We start from the raw sequence: 27436 nt of genomic DNA on the forward strand, positions 1-27436 counted from the left end.
TTAGTGAACAGATGGCATCAATAGTAGAATTATATCGAAAATGCAGATATTAAAAAGAAACTTGACATTTTTAGCATTTAGCAGTGTATGGGTAGAACTAAAAGAACTAAAATGATCATACTTTTAGTAGGACTAAAAGTATGGTCATTTATGCAGAATAGGAAAATAAAGGTTTAGCTAAACAGGTGTTTGATGCAAGATAGCAGGAAATATGTGCAGAGGAAGACCAAGATCTAGGTGGATTGATGCAATTGGAATTACCTAGATAAATTGGAATTACCTAGATCACACATTTTGGAATACCAAAATGTGTGATCGAACAGTATAATAGTTTAATTTGAAGGAGCATTCTTAGTAGGAAGGTAGCAATAATCTAAACCTGTCATGTAGTACTATAATATTATTCTTTATGTCCCTAGGGAGCATATATACGCTGCTTGGAAAGAAGTCAATGGACACCCCCATGTGCAAGGTGCCATGTAACGAGTCACGTGTTTGTACCCATGATTCCTCCAATATTAAATATATTCGAGGAATATGATGCTTCCAAGTCAGTGCAACTGTTTCCAGGTAAAATGGCTATGAGAAGGGAACTGACAGAGTTTGAAAGAGGCTTTGTGCTAAGATGCCATGTTGCAGGTCTGTCTGTTTGGCAAATTGTTGACAGATTGGACCATCCCAGGTCAACAATCATTGATACCATACTAAGATGGAAGCGCAGGGAGTCAACTGCAAGTACTATCTGCAGTGGACAACTCATGACACTCACTGAACATCATTGTATGGTGCTACGAAGAATTATATATAAAAATCACCCATCGTCGGTCAACATGCTGAATACAGAGTTCCAGGCATCAACTAGAACACAAATCTGCACAAAAAATTTAGAATCGAGCCCCATGGGGTTCACGTGGGTTTAGAATTAGAACTGCAATATGGAAATTCTACATTACCCAAATCAATATGCAGCTTTGTTTTCAGTGGTGCACAGTGCTTGGAAAGCTGCATTATGGATTGATAAATCACGCTACACCCTCTACTGAGCAGAAGGATGGGTATGGGTGTGGTGGATGCCTGGTGACATCTCTTTACCAGAGGGCATAACCCTAACTATGAAATTCAGAGGTGGCAGTGTGATTGTATGGTCCTGTGTTTCCAGGTTTGGCCTCTGACCTCTGTTTGTGATGCCATGAACATTGAATTCCGAGAGGTATCTGAACATTTTGGACAATGCAGTGCTTCATGCTTCATGTGGTGTTTCTACAAAACTAACCATTGTCTCCTACATCAAGGTAATCCACAGGTAATACACTTGCTGGCCTCCACAGAGCCCTGACCTCAACCCTATTGAACATCTGTGGGAACTGGAGCATTGAGTGAGGTCAAGGGATATCTGCCCCAAAACAGTCCAGGACCTCATTACATGCCTGCAGGATGAATGGCCCAAAATTTCTGTTCATTGCTATCGTATGCTTGTGGGAAACTATGCCCTATAGCAGCGTTTCTCAGCCTTTTTAAGCCCATGGGCCAGTAAAATGCCTAAAATAATTCTACAGACCACTAAGTTATGCAATTTTTTTTAAATGTATGTTGGGATTACCTACATTTACATATACATTTACAACATATACATATTATATTTAAATATTTATGCACAACATTTACATATTACATTTACAAATACATATGAAAACATAATTGATACCTTTATTAAACAAATAAAGGTATCAGTTTCCGATGGCAAATGAATGGGTTGTCAGTGCCGTTCCACTGACACTCCCCCATTCATCTGCCCACACTCATTAAACTCGCCCCACAGCAACATTTTTAGCATTGGTACCATGGGGAATGTCAATGCCGTCTCGTTGATATCTTCATTCATCTGCCCACAACGACGTTTATCTTTACATCAGCGATGTGAAGATAAACGATGTCATCCATGGATTCCATCATGGATGACATCCCTTGTCCTTTCCAAACCATCTCCTGCATATACCCAAAAATTTCACTCGGAACATCCCAAATTCATGAATGCCCCCCCCCCCCCCAAAAAAAAAAAACACGTCTGACCAATACGAATCACCTTATTTAACTGAGGAGTTTTCCCATGACCAGCAAAAAAATTTAAGACATCCTGTTATGTGAGGTCATTCCCAATATCTATAAACAGTCCAACTCACTATGTCAGTTGCAAAGTGCCATCCACATGGTCGAGCACATTGTCCCGCCAGCGACCGTATACTGTATACATGTGATTTGTACTAATTGTGTTATGATGGTGGTTTTAATTATATCTGTCCTGTTTTATCCAGAGGCACAACAGTGGTCATTGTAAATTTGGCAGATTCATTAATCGTGTGGTGGTTTTATTTATATCCATCCTGTGTGCTGCTTGTATTCGTTATGTTGTGATGTGTGTTTCTGTACAATCCATGACTGTACGGATGTTGTTGTCTACATGCGACGGATTCAGTGTGCTCAGCCGCATATTCCCACAAGTGACTGTACGAGATACGGAACTTTGCCAAATGGGATGTTGGCAGCTATCCTACTCGCCAGCAGAGCTGAGCCTCACCGTGATGTCACTTTGCATAACTGTCGTTTCATCCCTGATTTTGGAAATGGATTAATTCCAAAACCAGTAACGAGAATAATCGGAAACTGTAGTCCAAATAAATAAATAATATGATAATTATGTTACTACATACTTTTAATGAATGGTTCATCTTCTCAGCCTTTGCAGAGTTGCTGGATATCTGGCTCAATATTGGTTAACTTTAGTCGAAGATCGGCACACACACACACACACACTAAGACGATTTCTGTATTTTGTTTTTATTTGAAGGAGCGATGAAAATCCTTTCTCACAAAGATAAGTTGTAGAAAACTGCATGACGATTTTCAGTGCTTCTTCAGATAATTTGGGTAATTCACTTCTCACTGAATGCAAGAACAGTTAATTGAAAGCTCAATTAACTGTTCTTTTTTCGATAACGAAAGGTCATTCTCTTGACCATAAGCTTGAAATAGATCTGGAACCCACAGAAATTTCTTATAAAAGTTATTTGGAAAATATGTTTCAAAATTCTGTTTCAGAGTTTTGAGGTGATCACAAACACTTTCCAGAAACTCAGAATCAACAAAAAGATAATTTTCCACTAAAAAAGGATTCCAATGTTGGAAAAGGTGCAGATTATCTGTCTTTTACATAGCTAATGCACAACACCATTTTTTTTTTTTCTTTTCTCTTGAATGCCTTTATTTTGTCGTAGGCATCAAGAACAGTTAAAGAATTTCCCTGAAGGGAGAGATTTAGTTCATTTAATTTCGAAAAAAATGTCTGAAAGATAGTGTAGTGTTGATAACAATGCTTCGTCAACAAGGAGTGATGCAAAATTAGAATTACATTCATTTACAGACAATAAAACTTGTTAGTACTTTGCCCCTGGAAATCCAGCGAATTTCAGAATGAAACAAAAGTTGTATATATTCACTGTCCATTTCATCACAGAATACTGAAAATAACCTGTTATTTAGCGGTCAAGCTTTAATAAAATTAACTAGCTTTAAAGCATTGTATAGCACAGTTTTAAATTCTGGTGGCATTCTTTGAGGCCAACCTTTTCCTATGTGTGAAACAATATACCTGATTCATATCCGGAGCTCCTTCCTTGACCATAGAAACAACCCCCAACTATGCCTGCCTGTAAGGGTGTGAGCTCCATCCGAACAGAAGCCCATACATTTTTCCCACTGGATCCCTTTGTGTATCATGTGATTATTGAGAGTGCGAAATATTTCTTCTCCAGTTGTTCGGGATGACAAAGTTCTACAAAACAGAATATCATCATGAATGTTGTTATCATGTGCATATCTTACATATCATATTAACTGCGCATCCTCTGTAACATCAGTACTCTCGTCTATTTATAATGCATAATAAGGGCTCTTCTTAAATCTTTCAATTAACTGATATTCTACGTCACCTGCCATATCATTAATTCTGCAACCTACAGTGTCATTGAAAGAGGAGTCAAATCAACATCTTTTAGTAACTTGTTGCCAGACATAGTTTTTACCACATCTTTTATAGCTGGAAGTAGTAAATTTTCCCCGATAGAATGAGGTTTCCGTTTTCTCTATGTGCAAACTTAAGAGATAGATGTTTCCAGTGCCTTGCTATTAATCGAACCCATGGCCAAAACCACATCTTTCCCATGATTTAATCTTACTGTCACTGAAATTGGCCTTTAATTTGCTTATTTTTCACATCACAATGTTTAGTTTCTAAATGTCGGAGTTTTGCAGGTTTCATGCACTTGTTCAACAACACTGCATAACACAAAACACATTGAGGTTTCTGTTCACTTTCATCTCCACACCAAGTAAACCTGAATTCCAAATATGAACTGTTATATTTCCTACTGTATTTTTTCTTTGAACTGCTTGTTTCTTCTACTTTAATAGTATCAGATTTACTCACCGTTACAACACATGTATCACAATTAGGGTTAGCATCACCTGATTCATTTGCTCTTCTTTTGAAAGTCCTAGTTCTAAGCCACTTTTCCATTATTAAAAAACGTTTCTGAAAAATATATAAATACTGGGGGTTAACTCATGACACACTTTGTCTAAGTATCATTTAGCGCTTCAGAAGGTATACTGAACCTTTGTTGAAAGAGGAAAACCTTCAGAAATAAAAATCAATAAACAACAAACAGTTGGTTAGAATGTGGATAACACATGTTTACTTCAAATCTGACAAAACAGCAAGGGAAGGTGGAAGCAATAAAACTATATTGTTGTTCACTTCACCCCTCTTGTTATTCGTTATTCTGCCTCTATAAATTATTGTAGTGCCAGAATGATGAATGATAAATGAGGGGGTGAAGTGAACAACAATATAGTTTTATTGCTTCTGCCTTTGAACATTCTGACACTATTTGTTGTTTTTTTTTAAGTCTCCATTTGATTTCAATAATTTTTACTTACTTATTCAATTTTAATTTGTTTGGATAATTAAAAATATATATATTTATTTAATTAATTTAAGTCTGCCTATGGACCACCTGTCCCATTGCCGTGGACCACAGGTTGAGAAACACTGCCCTTTAGGATTGCTGCAGTCATTGCAGCAAAATGATCTTACATCTTATTAAGGTGGGTAGCCCTAGATGTTTGTTCCTCACACTATAGTGTCCATTGATTTCTTTCTAAGCAATGTATATCAGAAATAAAGATGCATATATCAGGCCTCTGCTCAATAACTGCTTTCCCTTACAAATCAGGCCTCTTAATTTATATACCATGTCCCATTTTTTGTAGCATTTCTTCTACTGTTATTTATAATAACCTTATAATTTATTGTTCTGAATATTGCGATCAGTGATATTGTTAGTATGTTACATAAAGGACTGTGTGGATTCATGGACATTTTATCGACTTAGTGATCATTGAATTATATCAATACATATTTTTTAATTTCTGTAGTTGGGTTGAAAAAATTATATGACAGATATTAGTTTTGTCCTTTCAATGAATGTTGGATCTTCCACGATTATACATTTATATTATAACCTTGTATGCAGTCTTTTCACATTGCCATCTACGAGGGTGGTCTGAAATGTTCTCGGCTTCGACCATAGATGGCAACGCCAACGGCAAGAGATTTTTTTTTCTAAGTTGGTACATCTGTCATAAGCATCCATGTGAAATTGCAAGTCATTCTATCAAGTAATTTGTTTTAGACAGCTGTCTGAAGTAAAGATGTTGTCTGTATCCCTTGAAATGGATAAAATTGGGTATCATGCGGTTATAAAATTTTTTGTAAAAGAAGGTTTAACGCCAAAAGAAATTCATTCGAAGTTCATAAAAGTTTATGGGCATTCTTCTCCTTCATTTTCGACAATTAAGAATAGGTTGCTGAGTTTAAATGTGGCCATGCCAGCCTTGAAGATGATCCACGTGAAGGACATCCAAAAAGTGTAACAACACCAGAAATCATTGATCAAGTGGACGATATGGTATTGGATGACCAGCGAGTCAAAGTGCATGAAATTGCTGAGACTATAGGCATTTCAAAAGAACCTGTAGGATATATTTTGTATGAAGAATTGCATATGAAAAAGCTTTATGCAAGATGGGTGCTGCGCTTGCTCACATCAGATCAAAAATGCACTCGCATGAAAATCTGTGAACAGTGTAGCTTTTTAACAAGAATAAAACTGATTTTGTGTGTTGATTTATTACTACGGATGAGACGTGGATTCACCATTACACACCAGAATCCAAACAGCACTCGAAACAGGGGACAGAAGCCCAGTTGTTCAGTGTCAAAGAAGACAAAGTCGGTTCCATCAGAAGGAAAGGTCACAGAATTGGTGTTTTGAGATGCTAAAGGCATTTTGTTTATTAATTATCTTGAAAAGGGTAAAACAATAACTGGGGAATATTATTCTGGTCTTTTAACAAGACTAGACAAAAAGATCCGGTCTGCAGAAGAAAAAAATCAACTTTCATCAAGACAATGCACTTGCCCACAAAAGTATTTTGGCAATGGGAAAATTAAGGGATCTGCACTATGAATTGTTGGAACATCCACCCTATTCCTCAGATTTGGCTCCCTCTGACTTCTATCTCTTCCCAAAACTAAAACTCTTTCTTGCTGGTCAGTGTTTTTCTTTGAATCAAGAGGTGATTACAGCTGTAGAGGGGTATTTTGCAGATCTTACTGAGACATACTACAGGGAAGAGATAATGGAACTGGAGCATTGCTGGAATAATTGTATTAGTCTTAAGGGAGATTATGTTGATAAATAAATAAAAATAATTTTGAAATTAAAAATTCATTTTTTCATTGTTAGGCCGAGAATGTTTCAGACCACCCTCGTAATAGCTTTATGTCAGAATAAATCAACCATTAATAACATATTCAACCATATATTGTTACCTAAGAATGATGTTGTCACTTAACACTATGTTGATAATTTATTCCATGAAACTTTGTCATATGTACATATTTTAACTCAGAACCAAGCATGTTGTTCTGTTGTGATGTTAATGTATTATTTTCATTTTTCGTAGATTTCTGATTTCACCAAAGACAGATAAAGTTAATGGAAGCAGTCAGATTAAAAGGCTGATTGAGAGTGAAAAATCAGAAAACAATATTGATGATGCTTTCTCCCTGTGTTCCGGAAAATTTTCAGGTGCCATTGTTTATTGTAATTTATAAATTGTGCAATTTTTATTCCATAGACTTTTTATTTTATTTATTTTTTTTATTATAAATGTTATAAGTTTGATAGTCTCATCCAAAATGCATGCATGCATATGATCTTCTACTGTTAAGTATAATTTTATTGCTTTATTATGTGTTATTCTGTTGAGTACTACTTTTGTATACATGGGAGAGAAACATATAGTTTATTTATAATGTTTTTATTTGTTTATATTTAAGAATCCTTACAAAATAGTGATCCAGTCATCCCGATTTTTGTTTATTACTCATCTGCCGGGACACAGAAAGTGGCAATCATGTTGAAATTTTATGTCACAGTGCTGCTCCCCCCCCCCCTCTAATTAGATAACATTTAATAAAAGTAGTATTTTAGAGTTTTAGCAGTTAGAATTGAAGGAAGTACAGGAAGATGGTTTAATGTTAAATCTGGTGTCAGAGAAGGATGTACATTATCTCCACTGTTATTCATTATCTATATGGATCACATTATGAATGAAAGTGGTATTAAACATGATATCAGAATTGGAGATGTTAATCTCGGCTCTTTACTTTATGCAGATGATGTTATACTTCTAAATAAATCTGGTACAAGTCTACAAGATTTCCTGAATAAATTGAATAACTGTTGTAATAGATATGGTGTGAAGGTCAGCAATAACAAGACAAACACAATGAAAATAGGCAGAAGCATTGAAAATATCAACTGCATTGTGAATGGAGAACCTATAGAACAAGTAAAACATTTCTGCTACTTAGGCATGATTTTTAGTGAAGATGGAAAATTAAATGTGGAAATAGACAACAGAATCAACAAAACTGGTATGGTATTAATTCAGTCAACTGAATTAATTTATATGGAATAAGAGAGAAATTAGTCAAAACACTACATTAGCTGTATAACAAGACAGTGTTCAAATCAATTTTAACTTATAGATCTGACAGCTGGGTTAGAAGTAAAACACTTGACTAAAGACTAGAGATCTCAGATATGAGAGTCCTGAGAAGGATTATGGGTGTGAACAGATGGCAATATCATATTAAAAACGAGGATATTAGGAAAGGACTTGACAGTGTTAGCATCCAGGAATGTGTTAGCATAGCTAATCTCAGGTGGTATGGTCATTTAAACAGAATGGGAAAGGAAAGATTAGCAAAACCAATGTTCTCTGTCAGGTTGGCAGGAAAAAGACCCAGAGGAAGACCAAGATATAGGTGGATTGATGTGGTAAAAAAATGCCTTAGAAGATAGAAATATAAGATCTGATAATGTTTCAGTCTTGACAGGTAACAGTTGAGATGGAGGAAAATTGTAGGCAGGAAGTTAGTAATGATGTAAATTTTTCATGTAGTATTGTCAAATCCTGTACACTCCTTGAATGTACATATCAGGAATTTGATGAGTATTTTAGAGTATATGTACAAAAAAGATATCTTTGTGTTTCACTTTTGTTTGTTGTCAAAATTCGACAAAATGGCTCAAACTGATATTAATCATTCTGCATTAGCTGGATGGAAATTTAATGAAATTTGGTATTTAGGATCTTTAATCAGATTTATTGAGTCATTCATTTTGGTTTCAATTAGAACATTTGTTGTGACAGAATTATGCAAATCAAAATTGTACAGTATGTAATTGGACTATACGTAACCCATAAATGGATCAGAGCATAATAAAACATGTTATCACTTTTGACTCATTGCATTTTTACAGAGTTGCCACTACAAGATCAGTAGAGTTCTTTGAATAACATAAATTTTATGCAGACATCATGATGGTTCTCATGAAAACAATAGAAATACTGACAGTTGAAAACTCATTTTCAAGATTTCAATCTATATTATGCATAAACAGTTATAAAAGGTTAAGTTGATGTATATTTGTAAGCATATATGCATTATCGTTTAGTAACTTTCAGTTTTTAAGTTCAAGATTGCTTCGTGACAGTTTTTTTTTAATTTCATTATTTAATTTTTTTTTTCTCTTTTTGCATAATCAGACCATTTTTCTAGTTGATAACTTCAACTTCACTGAAAGTTGTATAAAGATGTGATGAAGAAGGGTGTGAGGATAATAATTTTTTCAAAAATTTTCATCATCAAAAAAAAAAAAGGGTGTGAGGAGGTAGATTTTTTACGTGGAGAGTCTTAGTGAGTGGAGTGCATTGTGAATGCAGGTAGTATAAATAACTTCAAAGTTCATTATGTGATAGACGTGCTGCTAGTTGAGTGGGACTCCCACAATGAGTCTGTTTATTCCATGGAGGTTACCGAAATAATAATAATAATAATAATTTCCCTCTGGTTTGATAGAATTTAAAATGTGGAATGTAGGATTACTATTAAAATTTGTTGAGTTATTTCACTTGTTTTTCATTAGATTGCCAATGTTCGCAGCCTTTCAGGACATTAAAAGGATGCAAGAGTCTAATACATTTTAAAAGAATAGTTATGTATAGTATATTTCATGTAATAGTTTTCACCTTCATGTGTAGGTATATGATATTCATATTCACGCTGAGGATTGCCAACGTGTTAAGTTATGAACTGCAAAATTATAATATAAAATATCAGTGAAATCTAAAATGATTAGTTAAAATTTTTTTAACTATTCATTTTGTATTTTGTAACTATTAAAATACTTTTTGTAACTATTAAAATTTTGTAACTATTAAAATTTTAAACTACTAGAGTTTAAAATTTGTAATTTTAAACTCTACTAGTTAGACTTCAAAATAATAATATACTCTGGTATTATTAAAAGAATATTATTGTGGCTCAGAATCTCTTCTTTGTACTTCTCCAAATCTTAAATATCTTCTTAATTAGTAAATTACTTCGCAAGAATTATCACAAGGAAGTTTATGAAAATAAATATTCATCTTTGAGCTATGTAGAAAGATTTTTTTTGAATTCTTTACATCTATAATATCTCCCATATACTAATAAAAATTGTTTATTTCAGGTATGTCAGCTGATTCTTTCATAACGGTTAATCAGTCTTCAGAAAAGAAGGAACTTATGGGAACTCTGCGTAATACCCAAGACAATATGAATGATCTTCTGTCTCTTTGTTCAGGAGAATTTAATGAAAAGTCAGTATGGTTTAAAGTTTTATTAATGTTCATTGAATATATAATGTTTGTGTGTTACTCTGTAACTTGTACTTCAAAGCTAGTCATACACAAAACTGATGATGAATTTTCAGTTAGCTTTACTAAAGAAATAATTGAGATAACATGGTACATGGTTTTCTGCATTCCTCCCAATTATCTTGTTTGACTTTTAAGCCAACTCTGGTTCAAAACATCACCTTCCATCCTCCTACTCATGAGTAGAAATTATGAGTGAGAAATTTTTCATCACCTGATATACTGATTAATTATTCTGTGTGTGTGTGTGTGTGTGTGTGTGTGTGTGTGTGTGTGTGTGTGTGTGTGTGTGTGTGTGTGTGTGTGTGTGTGTGTGAATATTCCATTCTTTAGTAGATAAAACTGAACAATATCCACAAAGTTGTTAAAATAATAACGTTTAGTCCAGGCATAATCTACATTGTCTTATTCTTTTCAATCCAACTTAAATTTTACAATTTTGCTTATCCTACAGCTAGAATTTCTTTCCAACTTTCTATCAGACAGTATTAAATTTGAATTGTTGCATATGCAGAATTTATGTTAAAACTGCTTATTGATAGACTATATATCCACATTGGATAATGGGTATTTTAAAAACTTTCTCAGAGTAACAAATAAAAAATATATAAAAAAAATTTAAAGGCCACTTAAAATTAGAAAAATAGGCATGGAAACAGTGCATACATTCTCAGATAAATATTTTGACTGTATGTCAAAATATTTTATCTGTTTAGCACACTTTTTATTAATGATGGCAAATTAAGTATGGAAATAGATCATGAAATAGTCAGTGCTGATATGGTTGGAGGCAAATGAATAAATTTATCTGGAACAGAAAAGCTAAAAAACTAACCTAGTAATATGCTGTATATAATAGTGCTAAACCAATATATACATATGGATTTGAGAATCGTCATCAAATTCGTGATGTATATTCTCAAGGAATGTACAGGATAATAATTAGTACTACGTGATTAAGTTTATATTAACAGTTTTATTATGCTAACCATTATCCATCAACAGTTTAATTCTGGATCATTTCACATGGGACTTGGTCTTCCTCTGAGTATTTTGCCTACCATCTTGACATTAAACACCTCTTTTACTAAAATTTTCTGTTCCATTCTGTTTAAAGTGCATATGTCACCTTTGATTAGCTATGCTTACACATCCTTTAATATTGAAGAATGTCAGGTTCTTAATTTTTCATTTTTCATATGCTATTTATGCCATCTGTTCACCCTCCTAATTTTCATCATAACTCATTTCTTTGGTCTTGGATTAGCTGTTTTATTTCTAACCCAATATTCAGATCCATAAGTTAAAATCAGTTTGGATACTGTGTTTTATGCTGTTAGTTTTTTTTTTTTGGCTCATTTTTTTGTTATACAGTGTCATATAACTTTATTATTGTAACTTATTGTATTATTCATTTCTGTAATTAATTTTCCATCTCCACAGTAACTTGTGCCTAAATAGCTAAAATATTTTACTTGCACAATATATTCAGAATGCAGTTGATATTTTCCATGTTTCCATCTTATCTTTATAGTGTTTGCCTTTTAATTGCTAATTTTCATGTGTTATTCAGTTTATTCAGTTTATCAGTTTAGATACTGAATTTTTTTCATCATTTCATCAAATGATCCAGAATTAAACTGTTGATGGATAATGGTTAGCATAATAAAACTGTTAATATAAACTTAATCACGTAGTTACATCAGTTATTCAGTTTAGATACTGAATCCAGAAGATGTGCAGTCAACTCTCACTATAACAGACTGCCAAGAAATTTCGAACAGAGCTCCCTAGGTACAGTGTTGTGATAAAAGACATTCACTATAACAAACTTTCTGTGGTCCAGACAGTGTTACATTTGTGAGAATCAACTGTCTTGGATTTATTTAGGAGTACTATATCATCTACATAAAGTAAAGAGTTCCGTTGATTATCTTTTTCCTCCTTCAGTTCCAACCACTGACTTAGACTATATATTGCTCTTTGTAATGTTCTGTTTGTATCATGTAATTGTAGGGTTTTGAACAGTTTTGCTTTTAGCACCTTGTCATATATTTTTTCCAGTCTACTGAACTTAAATACTGATCCTTGTTATTTTCTCTTGATTTCTCCACTGTTTGTCTTGAAATGAAAAGTTGATTCCCACAACTTCTGTTTGGCCTGAACTTATCTTATTCTTCTCCAAATTTCGCTTCCACACTTTTTCTTAGCCTTTTCTCAAGTATGCTTTTATAAATCTTACCAGGAATACTCAGTAGCTAAATCCCTGTAATTCTTGCATTTAGCTTTATTTCTCTTTTTATAGATGGCATTTGTGAAAGCTCTGCACCGCTCATTGTGAATTTGATCTTCTGACCAGGCCTTCTAAATTATGTAGTGTAGCCACTATAAAACTTTTATATGCCCCTATTTGATACTTCTGGTCAAATATCATCTGGTTCAGCTGCCTTTCTACATTTGAGGTTTTTGATGCTTTTTAAGGGAAACCCCGTTAACATAAATATCATCCAAGCTTATGCACCCACAGCTGACAAAAGTGAAGAAGATGTTGAAGAGTTTTATGAACACCTAAAAGAGATTAAAAACCTAACAAAGAAACATGATATAAACATAGTGATGGGTGACTTCAATGCAAAAGTGGGAAGAGGGGGTGATGGAGAAATTGTTGGCGAACATGGCTTAGGCACCAGAAATGACAGAGGAGATCGCCTAGTCCAATTCTGTCAGGAAGAAGATCTAACAATAGCAAATACCTGGTTTAAACTTCCACCCAGAAGACTGTACACTTGGAAATCACCTCAAGATAACCAACATAATATTGTCAGAAATCAAATTGATTATATACTGATAAATAAAAGATTCCACAGTAGTATAAAGAGTGCAAAGACTTATCCTGGAGCAGATATCTCATCAGACCACAATCCCATAGTTGCAGAAATACGTCTTAGATTAAAATCAGCTAAAAAATCACAAAAGAAGAAAAAGAAAATTGATGTAGAAAAACTGAAAGACTCGAACATAAATAAAAACGCCAAGTCACAGCTTAACCTACGATTACAACAGATTAACATAGAAGAAAATAAAAGTGTGGAATCTCTTTGGAATAGCTTAAAGAATGCCATCGTAACAACAAGTATTGAAGAAGTAGGTTATGTGAATAATATAAAACAACAGGAATGGATGACAGATGAGATTCTTTCTCTTATTGATACAAGAAGAATGTATAAAAACAAAGACCTAGCCAGGTATACAGAAACACATAACATCATCAAGAAAAAAATAAAAGAAGCCAAGGAAAATTGGATGAAAAATTTATGTACTGAAATTGAACTGCTTCAGAAACAACATGATAATTTCAATCTGTATAAGAAAATCAACGAAATTTCCGGAAAACTGAGGAAAAAGCAAATAGTGTCTCTAAGAGACGAAAATGGAAAAATAGTTCTAGAAGAAGAGAATAAAGCACAGATTTGGATAAAATATGTAACAGAACTTTTCAATGATACTAGACAGAAGCCTATAAATATAAAAGATAACATTCAAGGACCAGCAATCATGAAATGCGAAATAGAGAATGCTATACAAACAAGTAAAACAGGAAAAGCCAGTGGACCAGATGGTGTGCAAACAGAATTTTTAAAATTAATCGAACCAGATAACATCAAACTTCTTGAAAAACTATTTAATAAAATATATGAAAGTGATGAATTTCCATCAGATTGGCTCAAATCTACATTTATCACTATCCCAAAGAAACCCAAAGCGAATTCCTGTGGTGACTTCAGACTTATTAGTCTAATGAGCCAAACATTAAAAATATTTTTGAAAGTAATTCAGAATCGCATTTATAGAAAAAGTGAAGAAACTCTAAGTGAAACACAATTCGGCTTTCGGAATGGTTTTGGTACTAGAGAGGCCCTTTTCTGTACCCAAATATTGATACAAAAATGCATAGAAAAACAGAAATCTGTCTTTATGTGTTTCATAGATTTTGAAAAAGCATTCGACAAAGTCAGACACACCAACTTAATAGAAATCCTTCAACAAATAAGGTTAGACGAACAAGACATAAGACTAATAACAAATCTGTATTGGAATCAGTCAGCTACCGTTCAATTAGACAACATTACCACCAGTGATATTAACATCAAAAGAGGAGTGAGACAAGGATGTGTGCTCTCACCACTCCTGTTCAACATATATGCAGAGGTAATCTTTAAAAAAGCATTGGAAGAATGTCCAGAGGGAATCACAATAAATGGAAAAATTGTTAACAACCTACGATATGCAGATGACACCGTGCTAATTGCAGATAACATCATGGATCTCCAAAAACTCGTTGACAGAGTATACATAGAAAGCCAAAGAATGGGAATAAATATAAACATCAACAAGACAAAATACATGATCATCAGCAAACATCCAGTCTCATCAATGAAACTGACACTCAATGGGAAAAATATTGATCAAGTGTCAAGATATAAATATCTTGGTTGCTGGCATAACGAACGGTGGGATCCAGAAATAGATATAAAGACAAGGATTGAAGTTGCACGGCAGTCCTTCATGAAAATGAGAACACTATTCCGCAATAAAGACCTAAACATGGAAGTCAGATGCTGAATGCTGAAATGCTACGTGTGGTCTATTCTGCTCTATGGAGTTGAAACATGGACATTGAAGGCGACAACCATCAAGAAAATCGAAGCCTTTGAGATGTGGCTATACAGAAGAATGCTAAAGATATCATGGACAGAAAAAATTACCAATGAAGATGTCTTAAAATCCATTGGCAAAGCTAAACATCTTTTACAAATAATCAAGAAACGAAAAACATCATATCTTGGACACATCATGAGAAACAGCAAATACCAACTTCTACAAACTATTTTGGTAGGAAGAATTGATGGCAGAGGAACTAGAGGAAGAAAAAGAATATCATGGTTTGACAACATCAAGACGTGGACAGGAAAGAGCAGTGCACAACTGCTCAGATTAACACAAGATCGCAGTTTGTTCGCCAAGATGGTCGCTGACCTTCGATAGAAGATAGCACAATAAGAAGAAGAAGATGCTTTTTTGCTACCTTAAGGATTGATAATCACTTTTAATTGCATCGCTTGTGAATATTTTTTATGCCACTGTTCTGTATCAAATTTTTGTTTTGCTTAACAATTTTTTAAGGTAATTGCTCTAAACTAAAGATCTAGGCTATCTTGATCTTACTTTTTCATATCACGACCTTTATCATCTCTGATTACTTTGTATAGTACTCTTTCCTCCATTTTGTGACATACAGCATTAAGTTAGTCATTCTTCTCAGACTATGGCTTTGAGGTCAGTTCAGTGCTGCAGTCCCCCTTCCCCCCCACACAAATAAAACTGACTTTGAATACAGTTTACTTTTTTGTTATGTGTATATCCTAGTATAAACATGAGGTTTATGTAATTGTCTCTGTGGGAGGCAAATAATGATGATAATGTGGTCTTGGACATTGGCATAGAGGTTTTACTGTTAATCATTATGGACCAAATGTTATATACCATTCATCATTTCTTTTTAGAATATATACTGAGAGGACTGTCTTAGGGTTCTCTTGCTTCCTTATTTTTCATGTCTCCTACTTTTTTACTTTTTTTTTTAATTCCTAATTATTATTCTGTACTCAGACAAAAGTCTCTTAGATTGAGTTGGGTACTTGTACAAATCATAAACTAGCCAAAGCTTACTTGGAGTTAGTCTTGATTAATTTACAGACTAATCACTATTCATTGTACAATTAAAATTGAGAGAGAGAGAGAGAACAAGTTATTTTTATTATTATATAGGTATCTCCATGGAGTTGAAAGACTCATTGTTTAAGGCCCACACTACTTATTATTGACATGTTGCCTGTCATATCTCACAGTCAGTCTGACAAAATACTCACAACCACTTCTAGTAATTCATTCCATTCAGATACCACTCTCTTAACAGAATAACTTCCTTATCCTTGTTTACTTGTCAGTGTGTTTCTTAATCCATTTCATCCTTTGGGATATTTTGCGTTATGTCCTCTGAACTTCGGCTCCATCCATCATTATCCCCGCAGTTCAGTTTATGCAATGTATAGCCTGTAAATTTTCATCACAAACTGGATAATTATATACTCCAACACACTGAATTGGAAGCCATTATTATTGCACAAACTACCAGTCTATTTAGTAATATACTAATATCAGTAATATACAATCAGCAGCAGTCCACGTACAGAGCTAGTCACCTACTTTCCTCTTTTATTAAACTCCATCATATATATATATATTAATATTATTATTATTATTAGAATGCTGGTTTACTCAGTTTGTTATCATATTTGTTAAATTTTAATGACTAAATGCCGAGGATTTAAAATCAGAATTTTAATAGAACACGACTAGTTTCATCAGAAAGCCGACTTCATCAGGTGTAACAGCATAAAAATATATAAAATAGAAAGACCACAAAAGCATTTCCAATACAACAGAACATGACAATTAACTGTAATTAAAGTTTAATGGGGGAGACTGAGTTCTAGTTGAAACATCACGCACCTGTGTGCGTGTGAATTTGCTTGTGCGTTAATATTGAATGGCAGAACTATGAGAGTCTGGCAAACTGTAACTTAGGTTGCTATTCATGTGGAAGGCATCAAGAACTATTTCTTTCAATTTCAGTATTTGCCTCTCGAGTTTGTCGTAATATTTGTGAATGTTGGTTGTTAAATTCCAGTCTATTTGGTGTTTGCAGAAAACAATATATGGCTGGACAAGGCACTGGCCTGAATTCTGTTGTAAGAAATGTCTCTCTGATTTTTTTCAGAGAGAGAGAGAGAGAGAGAGAGATTGATTTTTCAGTCTGACTATAATGCGGTTCGCCACAATCACAAACAATTTTGTAGACACCAGGAAACTGAAAATTGTGGTGTTTCTCTTTCAGATGGCTTAAAATAGATCAGAGCTTGGGTAATGTAATGAAAAAAGTCCTGATATTGTATTTCTTTAAGATTTTTTCCAGTTTTGGGGAGAGAGAACTAATATAAGGCAAGGAGATGTAGGTTTGAAATTAGTTGTATCCTCATTTGGTGGTTGATGGCACCGGCAAACGAAGTCTGTTTATATTTTTCTCAGAGTATCCATTTTGTTTGAAGGTACTTTGGAGGTGTTCAAATTCCTGACATGTGCCCTCAAGGGGGTGAGGTGTACAGGATATGATAGTACTACATGAAAAAAAATTACATCATTACTAACTTCCTATCTACAATTTTCCTCCAAATCAGTCTGTTACTTCTCAAGACTCCAACATTACCAGATCTTATATTTCTATCGTCTAAGGCACTTTGTACCGTATCAATCCACCTATATCTTGGTCTTCCTCTGGGTCGTTTTCCTGCCAACCTGGCAGAGAACACTTGTTTTGCTAATCTTTCCTCTCCCATTCTATTTAAGTGACCATACCACCTGAGATTAGCTCTGCTAATGCATTCCTGGATGCTGACAATGTCAAGTTCTTTCCTAATATCCTCATTTTTAATATGATATTGCCATTGATGCCATCTGTTCACACCTCTAATCTTTCTCAGGACTCTAATTTCTGTGGTTTCTAGTCTTTAGTCAAGTGTTTTACTTCTGACCCAGCTCTCAGATCCATAAGTTAAACTGGTTTGAACACTGTCTTGTATACAGCTAATTTAGTGTTCTGACTAATTTCTCTCTTATTCCATATGAATTTATTCAATTGACTTTCTACCATACGAACTTTGTTGATTCTGTTGTCTATTTCCAAATTCAATTTACCATCTTCAGTAAAAATCGTGCCTAAGTAACTGAAATGTTTTACTTGTTCCACAGGTTCTCCGTTCACAACACAGTTAACGTTTTCAACGATTCTGCCTATTTTCATTGTCTTTGTCTTTTTATTGCTGACCTTCATTCCATATCTATTACAACAGTTATTCAATTTACTCAGGGAATCTTGCAGACTTCTAGGGGATTTATTTAGAAGTATAACATCGTCCGCATAAAGCAAAGAGCTGACATTAACATCTCCAATTCTGATATCATGTTTACTACCACTTTCCTTCATAATGTGATCTCACACCAGATTTAACATTAAACCATCTTCCTACTTCCTTCAATTCTAACTGCTGACTTACAACTCAAATAAAGACTAAGTATTGCTTGATATAATGCCTCATTGACACCATATAACTGTAGCGTATTGAATAGCTTCTTTCTTGGCACCTTGTCATATGCCTTTTCCAGATCGACAAAACTTAAATACAGATCTTTGTTATATTCCCATGCTTTCTGAAGTGTTTGTTGTAAAGTGAAGATCTGATCCTGACAACCTCTATTTGGCCTGAATCCAGCTTGTTCTTCACCAAGCTTTTCTTCCACAATTCTTCTCAACCGTTTCTCAAGTATACTTGCATATATCTTACCAGGAACACTCAGTAATGAAATGCCCCTGTAATTCTCACATTCAGTTTTATTTCCCTTTTTATATATGGGTACTATGAGAGCTCTACTCCACTCATCGGGAATTCGTCCCTCTGTCCAGGCTTTCTGAACTATACAGTGCAGCCACTGTAAGACTTTTATACCACCATACTTCAGCATTTCTGGTTGAATATCATCTACTCCTGTTGACTTTCCACATTTCAGGGCTTTCATGACTTACTGCATGCCTGGTCAGTGTTTTTTATCACTGTGCTGTCATCACTGCTTGTTTCATTTAATATACAGATTTTCAAAGTAATTACTCCATACTTCAAGGATATCTTTTTCTCCTGTTTTCATGTCACTTTTATCATCTCCAACTCCTTTTACAGCACTCTTTCCTACATTTCTAAGCTTCTTCAATAACCTCCAGAATATTTTCCCATCTTCTTGATATTTATTTTCTATATTCTTGCCAAAGTCCTCCCATGACTTTTGTTTAGCTAGTTTTATCACAGTGTTTAGCTTTCTTACATTTATCTCTGTATTCTCTAAGAGCACAAGCTGACTTATTTGCCAGGAACTTTTGATATGCTTTCTTCTTTTCCTTCACTGCCTCTTTAACTTCCTGTGTCCACCATGGAGTTCTGATTTTTCTATCCTTGCAGACAACCTCACCACATCCTCTCTGGCTGAATCAATCAGTCTTTTCTGCAAGGCTTGCCACTGAATCTCCAAGGTTTGGTTGCTGTTCTCAAATGCTTTCATTTTTTCTTCAATAATTTTTGTGTATTTTAGTGTACAGTTCGCTTCTGAGAGCTGCTCAATTTTTATTCGCTTTAAATCTTTCTTACGTGTTATTCTTTTCAATATGATATTCAATTTTATCCTGCTCAAGACTAAATAGTGATCACTTCCAATTTCAAATCCTCTGTACACTCTGGTGTCCTGCACCAAGGGGAAGACATCACTATCAACAATAACATAGTCAATGAGAATTTTCTTATTCCTTGCCTCTTCTCTCCATGTGAATTTGTGCACATTTTTATGTTGAAACATGGTGTTAGTAATAACTAGTCCATGTCCTGAGCAGAAATCCAACAGGTATTTGCCATTATTATTAGCTTTGCTCTTTTCTCAAATTTTACCAAAATATTTTTGTATGTCTGACAATCATTTCCTACTCTGCTATTTAGATCCTCAACAAGGACCAATTTTTTCTTTTTCATTGTTTCAGCTGCTTTCTCTAAAGCATCAAAAATTCCTCCATTTCTACCTTAGTAGAACCTTCTGTGGGAGCATAGGCACAAATAAGTCTCATTGTCCAGTTCCCCATTCTAATATTTGCCCACATCACTCTACTTGAGACTGCCTGCCATTCAAGAAGATTAGCCTCGTATTTTGTGTTGAATACTATGGCTACTCTTTCTTTTCCTTGATTGTCATTGCCTGAATATAACATTTTGTATTTATTGCTCAGAAAGATCTCACCAGATTTTGTCTTTTTTTTTTTTTTTTTTTTCAGTCACCTCTATTATATCGATCTGGAACTTATCTAATTCCTCAGCTATCTCCATTTCTTTGCCATTCAGGCTTCTTATGTTGATAGTACCGATCTTTAACTCTGGTGATGTTGATTTGGGGTGTATTTTCAGATTTGTTCCAGTAGCTGACTTTTCGCTGTTTGCCCTGGTTCCCTGGCGAAAACAATGGGGGCCTTGTTTAATCGGGCGAAGCCCCAGCCGGCATGAAATTTTGTTATGTTGTACCATCATTTTTTATTTTTGTTTAACCAATAAGAATACGATTTGGTCGGCTAAATCCCAAATTGCCATGGAGGTATTTTAGTTCATTTTTAAGTTTTTGTTTCTCTAATAACTAGGTTTTGGCCTGATGGGCAAGAGTAGAGATGATGCCATATTTCTGTGAGGGATAGTGGTGAGAGTCCACATGTATGTACCTGTCGGTATGTGTAGGTTTTCTAAAGATGGGAAATTCAATTTTTTCAGATTTCCTGGTTAATTTAATATCTAAAAAAGGAAGGGATCTGTCCACTTCTAACTCTGAGGTGAATTTGATGTTTGGATGTATGGCATTTAGGTCATTAAGAAATATTTAAAGGTTGTGTTGGCCATGTTCCCAGATCAGGAAAACATCATCTATATAACGTAGCCATATCTTTGGTTTCAACGAAGCAGAAGAAATAGCCTTTTCTTTGAAATCTTCAAGAAAGATGTTCACCAGCACCAGAGATAATGGGCTATCCATGGCTATTCCATTATTTTGTTTGTAAATCATGCTTTCAAATTTAAAATAGCCCGAATTAACATGAGATACTAATGTGAAGATCTTTTTTGAAACCTCGTTTTTTAACAGAGCGAGAACATCTTGGGTGGGTACATTAGTAAAGAGAGATACGACATCAAACTGGCCATAATGTCAGAGTTGTTGAGTTTGACGTCTTTCATCTTGGATACAAAGTCTGCTGAATTTTTAATGAAAGAAGAAGATTTACCTGTGATACATTTCAATGAAGAAGAGAGACATTTCGAAAAGTTGTATGTAGGTGAGTCGATACCTTCAGAGAGACATTTCTTACGATAGAATTTGGGCCAGTGCCTTGGCCAGCCATATATTCTTTTCTGCAAACACCAATGTTGAAGGCCTGAAATAGACTGGAATTTAACAACCAACATTCACGAATGTTATGAGAACTCGAGAGACGAATACTGGAATCGAAAGAAATAGTTCTTGACGCCTCCCACATGAATAGCAACCTAAGTTACACTTTACCAGACTCTCATGGTTCTGCCATTCAATATTGGCATACATACAAATTCACAATCATGCATGTGTGTGATGTTTCAACTAGAACTCAGTCTCCCAGTTAAACTTTAATTACAGTTAATTGTCATGTTCCGTTGTGTTGGAAATGCAATGCTTTTATGGTCTTTTCATTTTACATATTTTCATGCTGGTACACGAAGTCGGCTTTCCAACGAAACTAGTCGAGTTTTATTAAAGTTCTGATTTAATTAAATCCTCATTAAAATTTAACACACACACACACACACATACATTGCTCTCCAGTGTCTGTTATTAGCCTTGCTGTTATCTGTTTCACCAGCATCATACCTATTGCCCCATTTGTTACAGCATAATAATCTTGCATCCTATCAAATGCCTTTGAAAAGTCTAGCCATACTACTTTATTGTAGAATACATTTTTGAAAATTATGGAGACAACTACCATGTTTGAGTAAAACTTTAGTTTAATATAAACTAAGATCCACTTTCAATGTTTCGACCTTTATATCAAGGTCATCTTCTGGAGCATATGCACTATATACAGAAAACAAGCTACACTACAATCTACTTGGTTTGTTAAAGTTACTGATCAACCGTTACAACATTATTGGCCTGATCTCTGGCAAAAAAAAAAAATAAATAAATGAAAAATAAAAATATACATCAATGCTAGAGTCGTATGTAAAATTACATTGGGAGCAATAACAAGTCTGTGTGTGTGTGTGTGTGTGTGTGTGTGTGTGTGTGTGGTGTGTGTGTGTGTATTAACTCCATGATCATACATATACATTCCAACCATTTGGTATGGAATGGTTTCCAATGCTGGCTGACAGTTGCCTAGAGTCCTGACGTATGCTGGATGCTACATGTTAGGTGGGCTGAATATGTGCATCCAGCTTCTTGGAATTTTCATGCCGCCATTATTGTTGATATTTGGGTGGTTTATCAGAATTTTGCAGGCTTCCTTAAATTTTCTTTCATACCAGGTTTTAGTATGGTGTAAGGAGCAGGTACTTTTCCAGTTTATTTGGTGTAAGGTGTTGAGAGCGTGATCTGAGAGGCCTGCTTCATCAAAATGGTTATATTTAATGTGTCTTATGTGTTCTTTCTTACGTATAGGGATTGTACGTCCTGTTTCACCAATGTACGGTAAGTTACAGGTGCAGTGGATGCAATAAACTCCAAGATGTGCTAATGGAAGGAGAGGATCCTTGGAGGAGTTGAATATGTTTTTAAGTTTAGTAGGTGGTTTAAAAGTGGCATTGAGGTTATAATGGTGTAGGATTCTATTGATTTTTTCCGATAACCCTTTAATGTATGGGATGGTTATGGTTTTACTGTAGTCTAGATTCCTTTTTGTTTATTTTATGAAGTATTTTATTCATAGTATTTTTGTTATAGCCATTATTTATGAATGTGTCGCTGATAATTTTTAGTTCCTGTTTCAGAGCTTGCTGGTTGGAGCAAATTGTTATAGCTCTGTTTTTAAGGGTGTTAATGACTCCATATTTTTGTGATGGGTGGTGGTATGAATTATGTATTGGCCAGTGTGTGTCGGTTTGCGGTAGACCGTGAAGGATAGACTGCCTGAAGGAAGACGTGTGACCAGTGTATCTAGGAACAGGAGCAAATTCTGATTTTCAATTTCGATGGTAAATTGTATGCGTTCATGTTGTTTGTTCAGGTGGCTAAGGAATGTGTTTAGTGTTTGTCGCCCATGTGGCCAGATAACAAACACATCGTCAACGTATCTAAGCCACACTGTAGGTTTTAGAGTGGCGGAATCAAGAGCACTTTGTTCAAAAGTTTCCATGTAGAAGTTAGTGATTGGGGGGGAGGGGGGCGGCGAGCCCATGGCTGCACCTTCTTTTTGTAGGTAAAATTTATTTTGCCATATGAAATAACCAGACCGTAGTACATGGGCAAAGAGGGCCGTAATGTTGGATGGAAATTTATTCCGTAGTAGAAGGATTGTGTCATTGATTGGGACATTTGTGAAAAGGGCAGAAACGTTGAAACTGACTAATAAGTCATCTTTGTCAAGTGTTATGTTTTTAATTTTGTTTATAAAGTGTTGTGTGTTCTTTATGTAGGAGGGGAATGACCTACCAACTCCTTGAGTGTTGACGCTAATTTCTTGGCTAAGTGGTAATTAGGGCTACTATTCCTTCCACAATAGGTCGAAGCGGCACATTTTGTTTGTGTACTTTTGGGACACCATATATTCTGGGAGAGCGTGCGTAGTGGGGTATAAGTTTTTTAACTGTGTCTGATGGCCATGAAGTGATGGACTTAAGTAGTTTCTCTGTTTTATTCTTTATCCTGTTTGTTGGGTTATAGTTTACCAACTGATAGGTGCTGTTATCGGATACTAGTTGATTCATCTCATGGATGGATGTTGACCTGTCAAGGATGACAGTGGCATTGCCTTTATCCGATTTCATTATAATGATGTCTTGGTTGGCTTTCAGTGACTTTATTGCTGCTAGTTCTGTATTTGTAAGATTATTATATATGGTTTTCTTATTGTTCAGAACATTGCTAGTTTCTAATTGTATTTTATCGACTATATTGTTGGGTAGAGACCTAATGCCTCTTTCTATGTGGTAAATAAAATCTAATTTATTGACCTTTTTAAGTGCTATTGTGTAGTTAAGGCCTTTTTCAAGTAGCGCAAGTTGGCCGCTATTTAAGGTGTGGCTTGATAAGTTGATCACATGGTGCTTGCTTGCAGGTGGTTGGTCGCTCCTTGTCTCCCTTGTTTGTTGTTCACTGTTAAGCCTAAGAGAAAGGATTTATTGTAGAAAGTAAGTTACTAAGACAAGACCTCTTCACAAATCCATGCCATCCGTCATAGAGTATCATAATCCTATCTGCTCATCTTGAGTATTAATACCTTAATGACCACCAAAATTAGTCTGATTTGCTACCTCAGCCTTGCAGTCTCCTTTATGTAATGGAACTATTTTGTTTCTTTCCATTCTCTGCTAGTGCGATTTCTTAATATCCTAAACATCTTCAGTTCATGTATCTCTATATACATCTCGATTCTTGTCACATCTGTCACTGCATTATTGTTCACCTGGATGTTTCACACTTGCATAGTGATTACTTGGTAATCATTACTTATACTTAACAAATTGCCATCCTGTGATCTGCCTTCCTCACTCTGCAACTGGATTGCCAACTTTCTCAGTGGTTGCTCACTACATGTCATCATGGTGAATGGTTTATTTTCCTCTGATTTCCCTACCAATTCAGGAGTACCCTAGGGTTCTGTTCTTTCACCCACTCTTTTCCTCTTGCACATAAATCACCTGTTCTCGCAGACTTTCAATCCTATCCACAACTCTGCCGATGACAGTACACTCCATTCCTCCTTTTCATTCAACAAACCTTGTAGTGCTCAAGTATTAGAATCCTCAAGATCTTCCATGACCAGTGACCTGAATTCAGATCTCCTAGCCAGACAACTTTGTAAACTTCAATGCCTCCAAACCTCAGTCCTGTCTGATCACTTGCAAGAAAGACCTTGCATTCCTTCTCCTTACCTTCAGTAATATTGAGATATTCAAACACAATCAGATTTCCCTACTTGGACTGACCTGCACCTCCCATCCTTCCTGGCATAACCACATTTCAACTATAGTGTCTGTAGCCACCAAAAAATTTGGTGTACTTTTTTTGCACAAGACATTACTTCACAGCTGCTAAATTTATACAAAGCCGAAATATGCTCTGCCATGGAACATTCTCCCATATTTGGGGTGGTGCACCAAAATCCTCTAAGATTGCTTGATTCTATCCAGAAGAGGGTAATCCTGCTAATTAATGATTCCTCTCTCTCACAGATGCACAGTTTCTGCCTTGTGCCTCTTCTACAGATATTTTCATTGACAGTGCTCTCTTCTGAATTGGCTACTATTATTCCTCCACTTTCCTCCAAAATCATTAACAAGAGCCATTGCTAACTAACACCCCTTTTACAGTCCATCTTGAAACTCACCTAACCAACTTCGCTGTGTTGGATCCTACTTTCTACTCCGATGTGTATTCTAGTTGTTGATTGACTCCTCATTCAAACACAGAGAATATTTATTTTTAACTGCGCCACTCTATGTTCAAATTTGCATGAGCAACGTTAAGGAATCAACCAATCTATATTATTACTAACTTAATTTTAGGCCGAGGTTCTTTTTATTATATAGGGTTCCCGCTAAGATTCGAATTATTTTAATGAACGGTACAATGAAGAAATCAGGCAAATACAAGATTCAATTCAAATAAAATTATTTAATGCAGTGTCACATAAAATTACATCAAAGCAAAGATTTCTAGTTGGGAAAATACAGTTAAACAATAATTCACTCTTATTAAAGTTATTACTATTCAATATAGTTTAAATATCAACTCAATTTAACTATTCAGAACAGTTATAAAATATAAACCATCAGACATTCATTTGAAGATTTCAAAGTTCTTTCATCCTAGCAAAATAGTTTGCAGAGTTTTCAGTTTCCAATATTACATTAAGTTTCTTACAACAGGCTTCTCTATATCACACTTTCAGTCTTGAACTATTAATCCAAGTGGTACAATATTTGGCATGACAAGAGGGAAATGTCTCACTACATCACACATTCAATCTTGAATAGATAAATACAGCAATAAGGATTAAATTATGTTCGCTACTTCACACTAGGCATAGAAAAGATAATCTTACCGGCATAAGCAGTATAGTTTCTTCACATCGAGAATTGTATGAACACAGTTAAATTCTTGTTGACTTTCACTTTGAGACTACACAAACTTAAAAGAATCTTCTGTTTCGGTAACTGATTAATTGACTCAGGAGAATATATCCTTTTGCACTGGTCCAACTTAACTTCCAATTTCTTTCTTTTTTTATTCTTATTATCCCTTGACCTGCAATATTCCAGTGCAAGGCAATAGGAAATTACAATACGATTAGAACTCTGAAAAAGGTAAGTCAAAGTGCCAAGCGGTTCCCAGTCCTTATTCCGTTTATGCCATGTTAATTGGCCTCCTTCCTTGCCTGCTTCCCTACTGCCATGTGTCTTACTTGTTCATGTACTGCTCATCAAATCCTACTCTCCTTTCCCACCAAAATCTGGTTCTAACTGGTTTTGTTTATATCCAACTGGCTTCGTGCGTCCTGTACAGTCACACGCGCTAGCTAAAAGTAACATAATTTCTCATAGAGCCAATCAAATGTTATTATTATTATTATTATTCCTGATACCTCCAAGGAGTCCGAAGACTCATCGCGGGAGGACATCTTCAACTGTCTCTACACCTTACCTCTACTACGAATCAACGCCATCTACCGCCCACCTCCAACACCACCACAACTAGTAATTTTTGTCTGTAAATTGCGTGTGTTCTGAAGGGCCGATTTGTATGTATGCGGGATGAAAAACCCGAGTTTCCGGGAGAAAAAACCCTGCTACCTCCGTATGAGATCGGCTAACTCACCATCGATTGAAATCGACCAGATAAAGATTCCTCCCGTCGCCACGAGAATCGAACTTAGGCCTATTCCAATCGAAGGGCGCAATGTACCGTCGTTCTTCCAATTGCGCTATGGAGGCGCTTATAAAAGGCTAACTGGCCCGTATGGGGATTCCTTATCTTAAGGAATTTCTTGGATACATTAAAAATGCACATATTACAGTTTTTAACATTATATTAAAGGAATTAAATTCACAAAATAATTGATATTTTTAATACACAGCTTTTCATAACTGTAATTTAT

The 27436-nt window shown here is 35.1% G+C and overlaps 1 protein-coding gene across 2 annotated transcripts in view; it reads left to right on the plus strand.

Annotated features, from left to right (window-relative positions):
- LOC150100741 (uncharacterized) overlaps positions 1-27436 on the plus strand; it is a 207183-nt gene that overhangs the window by 110332 nt on the left and 69415 nt on the right. For both annotated transcript variants that reach the window (XM_090401717.1, XM_090401718.1), the window contains exons 13-14: positions 7087-7211; positions 10206-10335. In XM_090401717.1, coding sequence (XP_090257843.1) covers positions 7087-7211; positions 10206-10335 — 255 coding nt within the window. The remainder of the gene's footprint in view (positions 1-7086; positions 7212-10205; positions 10336-27436) is intronic.

This window comes from Typopeltis vanoorti, chromosome 12 (assembly GCF_054136105.1).
Source record: "Typopeltis vanoorti isolate ZY-2024b chromosome 12, IOZ_Tvanoo_1.0, whole genome shotgun sequence".
Taxonomy (NCBI): Eukaryota; Metazoa; Arthropoda; class Arachnida; order Uropygi; family Thelyphonidae; genus Typopeltis; species Typopeltis vanoorti.